This window comes from Arachis ipaensis, chromosome B06, assembly GCF_000816755.2.
Source record: "Arachis ipaensis cultivar K30076 chromosome B06, Araip1.1, whole genome shotgun sequence".
In the NCBI taxonomy this organism is placed as follows: domain Eukaryota; kingdom Viridiplantae; phylum Streptophyta; class Magnoliopsida; order Fabales; family Fabaceae; genus Arachis; species Arachis ipaensis.
The window spans coordinates 78,245,619-78,259,133 of record NC_029790.2 but is presented as its reverse complement, the minus strand read 5'-3'; the positions used below and the strand labels follow the sequence as shown (position 1 = coordinate 78,259,133).

The 13,515-nt window shown below is 39.1% G+C and overlaps 1 protein-coding gene across 1 annotated transcript; it reads left to right on the top strand.

Annotated features, from left to right (window-relative positions):
* Positions 2,639–3,861, top strand: LOC110263763 (MADS-box protein FBP24-like). Its single transcript, XM_021105537.1, has 4 exons — positions 2,639–2,960; positions 3,061–3,136; positions 3,286–3,450; positions 3,778–3,861. The coding sequence occupies exons 1-4, from the start codon at positions 2,773–2,775 to the stop codon at positions 3,808–3,810; spliced, it is 462 nt and encodes a 153-aa protein (XP_020961196.1). The 5' UTR covers positions 2,639–2,772; the 3' UTR covers positions 3,811–3,861.

Genomic DNA, 13,515 nt, shown 5'->3' with positions numbered 1-13,515 from the left:
CAAGAGCATGAGGAAATTCCTCACCATGAAATCCCTGAGATGCCTCAAGAGATGCACTTCCCTCCACAAAACTATTGGGAGTAAATCAACACTTCCCTAGGAGAATTAAGATCCAACATGGGACAACTAAGGATGGAGCACCAAGAGCACTCCATCATCCTCCATGAGATTAGAGAAGATCAAAGAGCTATGAGGGAAGAGCAACAAAGACAAGGAAGAGACATAGAGGAGCTCAAGAGCACCATTGGTTCTTCAAGAAGAGGAAGACGTCACCCTCACTAAGGTGGACCCATTCCTTAATCTCCTTGTTCTTATTTTCTTGTTTTTCGTTTACTATGCTTTATGTTTGTGTCTTATTACATGATCATTAGTATTTAAGTGTCTATGCCTTAAAGTTATGAATGCCCTATGTATCCATCACCTCTCTTAAATGGAAACTGTTCTAAAAACAAAAGAACAAGAAGTACATGGTTTCGAATTCATCCTTGAAATTAGTTTAATTATTTTGATGTGGTGATAATACTTTTTGTTTTCTGAATGAATGCTTGAATAGTGCATATGTCTTTTGATATTGTTGTTTATGAATGTTAAATATGTTGGCTCTTAAAAGAATGATGAAAAAGGAAAAATGTTATTGATAATATGAAAAATCATAAAATTGATTCTTGAAGCAAGAAAAAGCAGTGAATACAAAAGCTTGCGAAAAAAAAGAGAAAAGAAAAATGGAAAAAAAAAAGAAAGAAAAAGAAAGAGCAAGCAGAAAAAGCCAAAAGCTCTTTAAACCAAAAGGCAAGAGCAAAAAGCCAATATCCCTTAAAACCAAAAGGCAAGGATAATAAAAAAGATCCAAGGCTTTGAGCATCAGTGGATAGGAGGGCCTAAAGGAATAAAATCCTGGCCTAAGCGGCTAAACCAAGTTGTCCCTAACCATGTGCTTGTGGCGTGAAGGTGTCATGTGAAAACTTGAGACTGAGCGGTTAAAGTCGAAGTCCAAAGCAAAAAGAAGAGTGTGCTTAAGAACCCTGGACACCTCTAATTGGGGACTCTAGCAAAGCTGAGTCACAATCTGAAAAGGTTCACCCAGTTATGTGTCTGTGGCATTTATGCATCCGGTGGTAATACTGGAAAACAGAGTGCTTAGGGCTACGGCCAAGACTCATAAAGTAGCTGTGTTCAAGAATCAACATACTGAACTTGGAGAATCAATAACACTATCTTAATTCTAAGTTCCTATAGATGCCAATCATTCTAAACTTCAATGGATGAAGTGAGATGCCAAAACTGTTCAAGAGGCAAAAAGCTACTAGTCCCGCTCATCTGATTGGAGCTAAGTTTCATTGATATTTTGGAATTTATAGTATATTCTCTTCTTTTTATCCTTTTTGATTTTCAGTTTCTTGGGGACAAGCAACAATTTAAGTTTGGTGTTGTGATGAGCAGATAATTTATACGCTTTTTGGCATTGTTTTTACAGAGTTTTCAGTATGATTTAGTTAGTTTTTAGTATATTTTTATTAGTTTTTAATTAAAATTCACATTTCTGGACTTTATTATGAGTTTGTGTATTTTTCTGTGATTTTAGGTAATTTCTGGCTGAAATTGAGGGACTTGAGCAAAAATCAAATTCAGAGGTTGAAGAAGGACTGCAGATGCTGTTGGATTCTGACCTCCCTGCACTCAAAGCTGATTTTCTGGAGCTACAGAGGTCCAAATGGCTCGTTCTCAATTGTGTTGGAAAGTAGACATCGAGGGCTTTCCAGCAATATATAATAGTCCATACTTTGCCCGAGTTTAGACGACACAAACTGGCGTTCAATGCCAGCTCTCTGCCCTATTTTGGAGTTAAACGCCAGAAACAGGTTGCAAAGCAGAGTTAAACGCCAGAAACGGGTTACAAACTGGCGTTTAACTCCAAGGAAGACCTCTACATGTGAAAGCTTCAATGTTCAGCTCAAGCACACACCAAGTGGGCCCGGAAGTGAATTTCTGCATCATTTACTCATTTCTGTAACCCTAGTAACTAGTTTAGTATAAATAGAACTTTTTACTATGATGTTAAGGATCGAATCTTTGGACATTTAGTCTCTAGACCTTGGAGGCTGGCCATTCGGCCATGCTTAGACTATTATCACTTACGTATTTTCAACGTTAGAGTTTCTACACACCATAGATTAAGGTGTAGAGCTCTGCCGTTCCTCATGAATTAATGCAAAGTACTATTGGTAACTTATGGTGAATATATACATTAGTATTGAATCCTGCTAGTAATGGGAACACTAATTTTGGTGGTTTATTAGAAAACTTACAACTGAAAAATTGGCCCTTCATTTTGTGAGCATAGTAAAGATAAGATTGATACTATCAAACAGAGGCTTGGATTTTGTTTGTTCCAGTTCAATAAAGTTTTTTTTCTTATCCTCACTCTTATTCCTATTTTAGTGTCTTCTTCTATTATTTAATTTAATTGATCATATTATCCTTCAATTTCTTGACAGATAATATGTTTTGGCTCTTTGAACTATTTTACTTATTGAGGTTCTTATGTTTCTATTTCTGTACATATAACACATCTATAGTTAGAAAATTCCAATTTATAGATAAAGAGCTCTGATTTCAATTTTACTACTAAAATTTCCTGATTTCACGCATTGCTTCCTAAGTAGCTTAGCAAAGAAGGAAATCGTGGGAGAGCTGGTTAGGTGAGGTGTTGACTCGGATCTACTCTCTTCCTGGCTCCTTCTGTGCTTCTTTCTTTCAACTGTGGAATAAAACATGGGAAGGGGAAAGATAGAGATAAAGAGGATAGAAAATACGACGACGAGGCAAGTGACGTTCTCAAAGAGAAGGAACGGACTCCTGAAGAAGACCAATGAGCTCTCTGTCCTCTGTGACGCCCAGATAGGACTCATCGCCTTCTCCAACACTGGTAAGCTCTCTCACTACTCCTCTCACCCCTACAGGTATAATCTTTTTATATTCCTTAGGGCTTTCCTCAATTCTATCTACTTATCCTATCATATTTAAATATATATATGAACGTCAAATTAATATTTTGGTCAGGATGGATCAAATAATTGAAAATTACCAACGATCTACAGGGACTCACATAATGCACCATGGACATGCCCATGATCAGGTAGTTATATGAGACTAAGGTGCTCAATTTTCTTTCTAATCATATAGTATAATGAATGATTTGCATGTTCGTTTTTGTCATTAAATCATCTGTTTCAAAAAATGAGATACATAAAAGTTATAATTTTAATAATATCATCAATTTTGTAGGAAGATTTATTGACTGAGATGGCAATGCTGAGGCGTCAAAATCTAAGCCTTGAGATGGGGATTCAGCGCTACCTTGGAGAAGGCATAGCTTTTCTCCAATACGAAGAATTGACTAAGCTTGAAGGAGAACTTCAAAGCTCTGTTGCAAGGGTTCGAAAGCGTCAGGTATATATATATACACACACACACATGTGCATTTCGAAGTGTTTTTTTTTTCTTCTTCACATAGTTTTTAGAAATTTGGTGACCTAAATGAGCAGATACACATACTAATGTCAAAGAAAATAAATAAATAAAGTGATAAGGAGGTTTTTTTTTTGCAAAATGTTTACTGAAGATAATAAGGTATATATTGCGATATGCATGCATTACATTTTAGACAAAATTAAATGTTTCCATCACTGATCAAATACTGATTATAATTTATATAATTAAGTCAACTAATGTCAGAAATTAGTTTATGTACTAATTTGCCCTGTTTTCCTTCTCCAGGAAAAAGATTCTATGCTCATCAAATTTGTTTAGTCAAGTCAAATATATTTCGAGCAAGGTTTAATGGTGGTTACAGGATAGGCCTTGAGTATCCTTGAAAAATTTTTATATGTCATTTTCTTTTTCTTTTTAATTATGTATGAAGTGCAGATTAACTGTGATTAAACTCCTTTTTTTCCTTGTAAATATTCAAATATAAACTTAATATGAAGTGCAAATTTATGGAAGATTATCATATAGTTATGATCCTAGGATATCTTCAATTTATACTATGAATTTGGTTGAACTGATTTTGGTTGAACTGATTTTGTTTTAATTTATACTAAGAATTTCGTGCTGGGATATCTTTGTTTTGTACTTGAAATTTTGTAAATCCACTACCAAGAATCATACTCTATCAATGTATTAATATTTCAATTATTTACTTATATTTGTATAGTTATGGTTAGTTAATATGATTAGTAATGTGACTTGCTAAGAACCTCTTTTTTGGCAGTGCTCAAAATTAGGAATAGCAGCCTGGTAGTGGTTTGCCGTTGTTCAGTTTGTGGCCCTTTTTTTTTAAATTTGAAAATTAACTTTGTGGGGGTTTTAAACCGCCACAAAAATGACACAAAACTTCCAGAATCTATTAACTCAAAACCCCCCACAGAATAGCAAAAAAACCGCCACTAAAAAATGTCGTGGCGGTTTTCAAAAACTGCCACAAATAAGCTCGTGGCACCTCCAATTTTGGAGGTTTTAGAAACTGCCACAATTCGTTTTGTGGGGGTTTAAAACCGCCACAAAATGGCAACAATCTTGTAGTGTACGCCCAACACTCGCGAGTTTGAAGCTCGTCATAGCCATCCCTTCCCAGATCCTACTCGGAATACCACAGACAAGGTTTAGACTTTTCGGATCTCAAGAATAGCCATCCATGGGTTCTAACTTATACCACGAAGACTCTAATATCTCGGACTTGGTCCTCTGTATTAGATATCTAAGAGATACTCATTCTAGCTTGGTTGCATGTAGAACGGAAGTGTTTGTCAAGCACGCATTCATAAGTGAGAATGATGATGAGCGTCATATAATCATCACATTCATCATGTTTTTGGGTGCGAATGGATATCTTAGAGAAGGAATAAGCTTGAATTGAATAGAAAAACAGTAGTACTTTGTATTAATTCATGAGGAACAGCAGAGCTCCACACCTTAATCTATGGTATGTAGAAACTCTACCGTTTGAAAATACATAAGTGATAATGGTCCAGGCATGGCCGAATAGGCAGCCCCCATGAAAGTCTAAGATAGCATAAAACTAATCAAAGATCTGATCCGAAGATGTAAATACAATAGTAAAAAGTCCTATTTATACTAAACAAGTTACTAGGGTTTACAGAAATGAGTAAATGATGTAGAAATCCACTTCCGGGGCCCACTTGGTGTGTGCTTGGGCTGAGCATTGAGTTTTACACGTGTAGAGGTCTTTCTTGGAGTTGAATGTTAGTTTGTAACCTGTTTCTGGCATTTAACTCCACTTTGCAACCTGTTTCTGGCGTTTGACTCCAGAATACAGCATGGAACTGGCGTTCAACGCCAGTTTGTGTCATCTAAACTTGGGCAAATGATGCACGAAAAACTTATCTCATAACAAATTTCCTTCGGCAAGTGTACCAAATTTGTCGTCAAGTAAAAACTCACAATAGAGTGAGGTCGAATCCCACAGGGATTGATTGATCAAGCAATTTTAATTAGAGGAATGTTCTACTTGAGCGAATCAGAATTTGAGTTGAGATTTGCAGAAAATTAGATAGTGGGAAAGTAAATAACAGAAAAGTAAATGCTAGAAATAAAGAGCTGAATGTAGATGACGGAAAGTAAATTGCAGAATCTTAAATGGGAATGGGGTAATTGCTCATAAAAGTAAATGACAGAAATTAAAGAGAATGGGTAAGATCAGAAATGGGGAGTTCATTGGGCTCAGGAGATGTTGCATTCTCCGGATCAATTTCATTTTCATCTCTTCCTCAATCAATGCACTCATTGATCTCCTTGGCAATCTTAAGTGATCGAATTACAATTCCTTGTAATTCAATCTCTCAAATCTTGATCAATAGCAAATTCCTTGGTCAATTGCTCATGAGAAGAAATGAAGTATGGTCACTGATTATACCACATGCATTTCCCAAATCAAGTGTTGAGAGGATTATAGTCACATATCCTTCCAAACCCAATTTGGTCCAGCATGAGAAAGCATTTCTAGCATGATCTCTTCATTCCTCTTTCAAGGTTCAGAAGAGATCCAAGTTTGAATAGCTTCTTTTCCAAGATAACTACCCAATTGGATGAAGATCAAAAGCTTTCAAGTAAAATCAAGAGAAAAGATAGAAGAAGAATAATGAAAACTAATATTGATCCATCAAATTACAACAGAGCTCCCTAACCCAATGAAAGGGGTTTAGTTGTTCATAGCTCTGGAAAATGAAAACAAAGATGGAGAATACATTATGAAACTAGAAGTGCAGAGAAAGTAAAATACAGAGAGTAATTCTATGCCAAGAGGCTCCCTTTAATTTCCAACTCCCCAAAATAATTCAAAGCTACTCCTATATATACTACTCTTCTGATATTCTAGTTGGCTCTTCAAGTCTTGGGTATGGGCCTTTAGATCTTGAGTTTGAAGCAGTTATCTTCTTCATTGGGCTTGGCTTTACTTGCAGAGAGAAAGTGTGAAGTGGGCAGAGACTTTAGCTCAGGACGTTAGTGGTGTTAACGTTCAGTGAAAATATGGGTCCGAGAACGTTAGTGACAATTACCTTTTTCACTAACGTTCCTCACCAAAGTAAGAGCCATGTTAACTTCAATGTTAGTGGCACAAACGTTGCCACTAACGTTGCCTCTATGTCCTTCGCACACGTTATTGGGACTCACCTTTCCCAGTAACGTTGAGAAGTCTCCCCCTTCCTTACGTTAGAGTCCACGTTAACTTAGTTAACGTGGATCTTTTAACGTAGGCTTGCCAACCTTCGAGAACGTTACACTACAAGAAAAACACCCATTCAGGTACACTTGAAAAGTGTAGCCAAAAGTGAAAAAAAATGATGCCTTAGGCTGTACCTATAATAATCTGGATTTGGCACAAAAGTATAAGTGTTTAGTAATCCATAGTTTCCTCCAACCAAACTCTGTCTGCAGTATGTTCTGGTGTCATAAACAGTTGACATTCGAAGCTGATCCAAATACCTGTGTTATGATGTATTAACATTAGAGTAAATGCTTGTAGAATCTCCAATGACAAAAAAAATTAAAAAATAATAAAAAGAAATTCAAGGTGAGTTAGTTAAACTAACCAGAAGCTGTAGACAAATGCATCAGACACAAGATGGTGGCCATTGTTGTAAGCCCCTCCTGCCTCACCAACCCATGCTTTTGCTTTGGTTGCTGATTTTTGAAGTATGTTTTTGAGGCCACTGAATGTGCTAGCCACTCCATCAAGATATGATGGATCAAGAATTCTTTCAATCCGAGCCGAAGCTGAAACCCTAAACCCAGACTCAGGGCCGAGGAAGCGTTGATGGCCGAAGCAGGAAGGCGAGCTTACGAACTATGATAGAGCGCGACAGAGCTTGAGCGGCGATGAGCTTGAAGCAGCGACGCGAGCTCGAGGCGGCGATGAGCTTGAAGCGGCGACGCAAGCTCGAGGCGGCGACGTGCTTGAGGCGGCGACGTGAGCTTGAGGCGGCGACAGAGCTTGAGGCCGTGACGAGTTTGAGGGGGCGACAGAGCTTGAGGCAGCGACGAGCTTGAGGGGGCGACCAAAGCTTGAGCGGCGACGAGCTTGAGGGGGCGACCAAAGCTTGAGGAGCCGGCGACGGGCTTGAGGGACAGAGTGGCGAGAGAAAAGAGAGCTGAGATGGGTTCTGATTCTAGGTTATGGCACCACGCAAAGAGGGTAAGTGAGGGAGAAAAGGAAACAAAAAATTACCAAGTGTTTGTGAATTGTGTTAAATTTTTTTTGCACTAGATACATTAGGCATCACTTTTAAAATGCACCTAAAACTTAACAAATAGGCTACCCTTTAAAAGCGTCTCCTTTGATACGAAAAGTGAACCTATAGATATCAACCTACGGCTACGCTTTATAAGTGATTTCTATAATACCTAAGGCTACACTTTTTAAGTGATGCCACAATTGTGTATCCTTTTCTCTTATAAAAAGGCAACACGGAGAAAAGCGTAGCCTATTCATAGAATAGGCTACGCTTTTCAAATGTAGCTTAAAAAAAGTGTGGCTGAATGGGTATTTTTCTTGTAGTGTTAGTGACACTTACCTTTGTCACTAACATTCCAATGTGCCCTTAGCTCCCACGTTAGAGTCCACGTTAACTAGGTTAACGTGGCCTCTAACGTGGCTATGCTAGCCATCTCCAACGTTAGTGACAAAGGTGAATGTCACTAATGTTGGCTCATCATCTCTCCTCCTCACGTTAGCTTCCACGTTAACTAAGTTAACGTGGGAGTTAACGTGGCTCATTGTGGCTTGTGTGGGCTCCTTCCAACGTTAGTGACAATGTTAGGTGTCACTAACGTTGGCGATCACCTTCCTTCTTCACGTTAGCTTTCACGTTAGCTTCCATGTTAACTAGGTTAACGTGGGAGTTAACGTGGCTTATTGGGGCTTATGTGGGTTAATCCCAACGTTAGTGACAATGTTTGGTGTCACTAACGTTGTCGACCACCTACCTTTCTTCACGTTAGCTTCCACGTTAACTAGGTTAACGTGGGAGTTAACGTGGCTTACCATGACTTAGCCAACGTTAGTGACAAAGTTGAATGTCACTAACATTGGCTTCCCCTTTACTTCTTAACGTTAGAGGCCACGTTAACTAAGTTAACATAGCTCTTAACGTGGCCACTTATGAGCTTGGTCCAACGTTAGTGATAATGTTAAGTGTCACTAACGTTGGCTCCCTTTCCTTTCTTCCACGTTAGAGTTCACGTTAACTTAGTTAACGTGACTCTTAACGTGGGCAATGATGGCTTCGAGAGCGTTATTGGTGATTACTTTTCTCATTAACTCTGCAAGTTACTCCCATTCCACGTTAATGCCCACGTTAGTGTAACTAACATAGCCACTAATGTGGTTCTTCTTTGCTTCCTTTGTCATGAAATCAAGCAATCAAGTGCATCAAAGTTCTGGTCCAAGTCAAGGGAAATGCAACATCAAATTTGTCATAAAATTCATGCAAAATCCTCATGAAATCATGTAAAGTACACAATGTATGCTTGAATCAAGATGTAAGTGAATATCTACCCAAAACTAGCTTATTTTCTAAGGAAATGCATGAAACTACCTTAAAAATAGTAAAGAAAAGGTCAGTGAAGCTGGCCAAAATACCCTGGCATCACAACACCAAACTTAAAGCTTGCTTGTCCCTAAGCAAATACTGGAACAAGAGAATGATGAATGGAATGCCAAGAGAAATGAGTCATTCTTGTGGAGGTCATGCCCCTGGTTTTATGGTGGTTTCATGCATAGCAACTTAGGTTCATTCCTGGCTTTCAGACCTTTATCATGTCCTAGAATACTCACTGTGATTGCATCCCATGAGACTTTTATTCATTGATCCTTTTATTGTTATTTCAGGGCTTATTTGTGTTCTTAGGCTAAGTGCTCTGTAAGGGGGCGACTCTTTAAGATAAGCTTTCAGCCAACACTCCCGAACCAGTTGGTTCAAGGTGCTAGGTGTTAAGACACCCCTAAGGACTTACTCCCTCAAGTCTCTTTCCCCCATTCATACATACCACAGGCATATAGTTTATTTATTTTCTTTTCTTGAGACCTTGGTGTCCAGCACCTCTTTGGGTTACTAAATGCTCTGTAGTGAAGGTTAGTCTTAATAGTGGACTTTCAGCTGATAATCCCGAGTTAATTAACCCAAGTTACCAAGTGATAAGGCACCCCTAAGAGCTTATTCATCCAAGTAGCCTCACACAGGAGCACCACAGACACATGCCTCAAGATTAAAACCATTGGTGCCTAGCCTTATTGCTTACTCTTTTTCTTTTATTTTTCAACCTTTATTGTTCTTTCCCTTTTTCTTATTAGGATCTTCTTATTTAGCTAGTCTCATGGGGTGTATTCAAAGCATATGATCCAGGACAGATAGTTGTCTTCCCACCTTATGGTTGAACCAACTTAGTTAACTTATGACTATACTATAAACTCATGAACTTACTCCATAGTATGAACTCTTCTCTGGTCTTTTAAAACACCCATTCTCCTTTCATTTGATTCAAAGGGACAATCATACAAGTAAGTAAAGAGATGATGTAGTGACATAAAGACTAGTAAACATAGACCTATTCAACAAAAAAAAATTAAAAGACAGAATTGAAAAAGGTTCAAACTATTATGGAAGCAGGTTCTATTTCATACAAGATCTTCCTTATTCAAAGCATAGAAAAAGATGGACCAAAGAAGGAACTCCACCACCTTTTACTCATGTGGTTGCCCATGCTCTCCTCCTTGCTTGTCCTCCTTATGTTCCTCTGGAGTGCTCGTACTCCCATTCCATTTGCTTTTTCCAATCAACTTCTTCCAGAAACCACCATCTTCCATCTTCTTCTTTAGTGTTTCCTTCTGCTGTTTCACCTTCCTTTCTTCTTGTTCTACAAAATCTTTTTGGACCTCAGCATATGTAGGGATGGCATAGTGTAGATGATGTATATGACTAGACATGTAGTTTAACTTGGCCTGAGTGTTTATGTTGAACTATTCCCTATGTAGTTGCCGTCCGTTATTAAGTACAGTGAACTCATTGAATGCTTTCATCTGAGCTATTTGCCACTGATTGAGTTCTTGCAAGTGCTTATCTTGACGTTCTTGCCTCTCAGTAACTTGGTGGATGGCTTGGTGAGCTGGGAGTATTGTTCCTGTTGCTGCTCCATTTGTTGTTTCTGCCATTCTTCTTGTCGGTTCATCCAGTTGGACTGAAGGTTTAGTATTTGCTCTTGTCCTTCCATCTGTCTCATCCCTAAATCTTCAATGGCTCTTAGAAGGTGGTTCATATTCAAGTCGGCTGGGTCATGATGCTCTTCTTGTTGATATTCTTCCTGATGATGCTCCTCTTGGTGAGCTCCTTCTTTCGCTTTTAGCTTCCCTATTTGTTGCCTTCTTTGTTGCTGAGCAGGTGTAGTATAGACCAGACGCTAGATTGTCATTAGCCTCCCAGGGTTCACCCAGTCTGGATTGCTATCTTCAAAGACCACCTTGGCCTTTGTGCACAATCTGAGAATGGTGCTGGGGTACCAAAGTCTGGCACCTGATTCAAGCTTCTCAGCTGAATCTTGAATTCCTTCAGATATCAGTTAATGCACATTGGTTTCTCCACCTTGTACTAGGCAATATACCATAGTTGCTCGATTAATATTGACCTCTGAATTATTTGCACCTGGGAGAATAGACCTCCTCACGAGTTCAAACCACCCCTTGGCTTCTGGGCTATGGTCTCCCCTCTTGATGAATCGGGGTCTCCCATCTCTATACCTTTCCCAGTCAGCTGCTATAACACAGATGTCAGTCACGATTTCTGTGAGCTCATCATTGTCTTGGCTTTTACTTATCCTTGCATGATAACTGGGCTCATCAAAATGTGGTGATTTCAGGTGAAGAGTTCTTGTTATAGCATTTGGGCTGAAGTCCACCTCCTTTCCTCTTACATAGCTTTTGAAGGTTGGAGCCCTGGTTTTGTCTTCTCTAACCACATTTGCGTAGAACTCTTTGATAAGGTTTGCATTGATCTTCCCCTCTGGATCAGTGAGCCTTTGCCACCCTCTTTTTTCAATTTTCTCCCGAATCTGTGGGCACTCGTCTTCATTGAATTGGAAGGTCAACTCAGGCAGTATCTTTTTGAGCTTTATCCGCTCAAATTCTCGTTCATGGAAGGCAGTTTTAAATCTCTTCTCATCGAAAGGAATGCTCTCCATTGGTTTCTTCCTTTTTTGCCTCTTGGAGCTTGACGATGCCATGAATTTGAGTTGCTGTGTGAGAGGATTAGAAGGTAAGGATGGATGAGGAATTTGGTTGGTTAGGATGAGGTGTGATGAAGAGGTTTTGGACGCCGAAAGTGTGAAGTGTGGAGAGTGGGAATTTGAGTGTGAGGGGTAAGTATGCACTAGGATTCACTTATATAGGGAGATTGTGAGTGAATGGAGGGTGTGGATTGATGGAATGGTTGCTTGATGAACGGTTGGGGTTGTGCATGGAGAAAGGACAAGGATCATCACTTTATGAGGGTTATTGATTCGGTCTTCAAGATTCTCCTTTCTTCAATGTTGCATGGCAACATTTTCCAATGCATTCCTTCTTGAGACAAGTGTGTAGTTTCTCTTCATGAAGTGGCCAAACCTTTCTCATTTAATTGTCCAATCAATCTCCTTCAAGGATCCTCTCCTTTTCCCTATAAGGATAAAATAAGAAAAGTAAGAATTAATATCATAAAAAAACAATTTAAACTTGACGGCTAGAATAATAAAAAGAAGAAAAGATTAGATTGTTTATTCATGAACTCCAACTAACTAACTAACTGTGTATCCTTATATGCACATTGGTGGCACCATGGATTGACACCAAACTTAGTTTGGAGCACTGTGATGAAAAGTTCTGTTTAGAGCTCCAAGACTAGCATGCTCTCAGTTGCATTCATGCTTTCTTGGCACACTTTGAACACCAAACTTGTTCTTCACTATATACTGCAATATAAGGATTTTACCAAGTGTTTGTCAAGTTTGGGTTAGGATTCATGAATATTGACTTATTCACTATTTTCTAAAAGCATTGGTGCACGAAATTGTGATCTCCAGGCTCGAACAAATCCTGGTAATGGCTCCAGAGCTTGGTGCTCTGATCTTAATTCATAATTGTCACAACTTCGATACAACTAACCAGCAAGTGCACTGGGTCGTCCAAGTAATACCTTACGTGAGTAAGGGTCGAATCCCACGGAGATTGTCGGTATGAAGCAAGCTATGGTCACCTTGCAAATCTCAGTTAGGCAGATATAAATTGATAATGGAGTTTTCGAATAATAACTAGTAGAATAGGGATAGAGATACTTATGTAAATCATTGGTAGGAATTTCAGATAAGGGGATGGAGATGCTTTTCGTTCCTCTGAACCTCTGCTTTCCTGCTATCTTCATCCAATCAGTCTTACTCCTTTCCATGGCTGGCTGTATGCAAGGGCATCTAAAACATGGGTTGCCTCCCATGAAGCGCTTCTTTAGCGTCACTAGCTTGACGTTTCTCCCTCATCAGGGTGGTTGGTAATGCTTAAAGTCCTCCCCTCTTGCTGTGGACTTATATCCATTGGTTGTATCAATGATCTCTACATGTTCCAATGAGAGAACTCTGTTGATAGTGAAGACCTTAGGTAACTGAGATGGTACAGTGGGGAGATTAGGGGGGATATCTGGAAAGTAAGCTGAGATCACTTTATCCCCTGGAGAGAAGTCTTCCGTAGGGATCTTCTTGTTCCTCCACCCCCTTGGTACCTTCTTCTTTGTCCCTTTTGATGCTTCCCTGCTCTTGGCGACTTCTTCTTCTAAGTAAATTTTGTTGTTGTCTTCACATGCCTCTGGTGGTTTAGGTTCCTCCAGCTTTTTCTTGAGCTGTGACAACTGCTTATTTCCATGTTCATCAACCAAGGGTTTTCCCAGGTGGGCTGGTTGTGCTTCAGTGCTTGCTTCCTCT

Excerpts from the sequence above, each read along its gene's own strand:
- LOC110263763 (XM_021105537.1), top strand. The coding sequence starts at position 2,773 with ATGGGAAGGGGAAAGATAGAGATAAAGAGGATAGAAAATACGACGACG. Across the intron at positions 2,961-3,060 it reads TACTCCTCTCACCCCTACAG|GATGGATCAAATAATTGAAA; the intron begins GTATAATCTTTT and ends TATTTTGGTCAG. Across the intron at positions 3,137-3,285 it reads ATGGACATGCCCATGATCAG|GAAGATTTATTGACTGAGAT; the intron begins GTAGTTATATGA and ends TCAATTTTGTAG.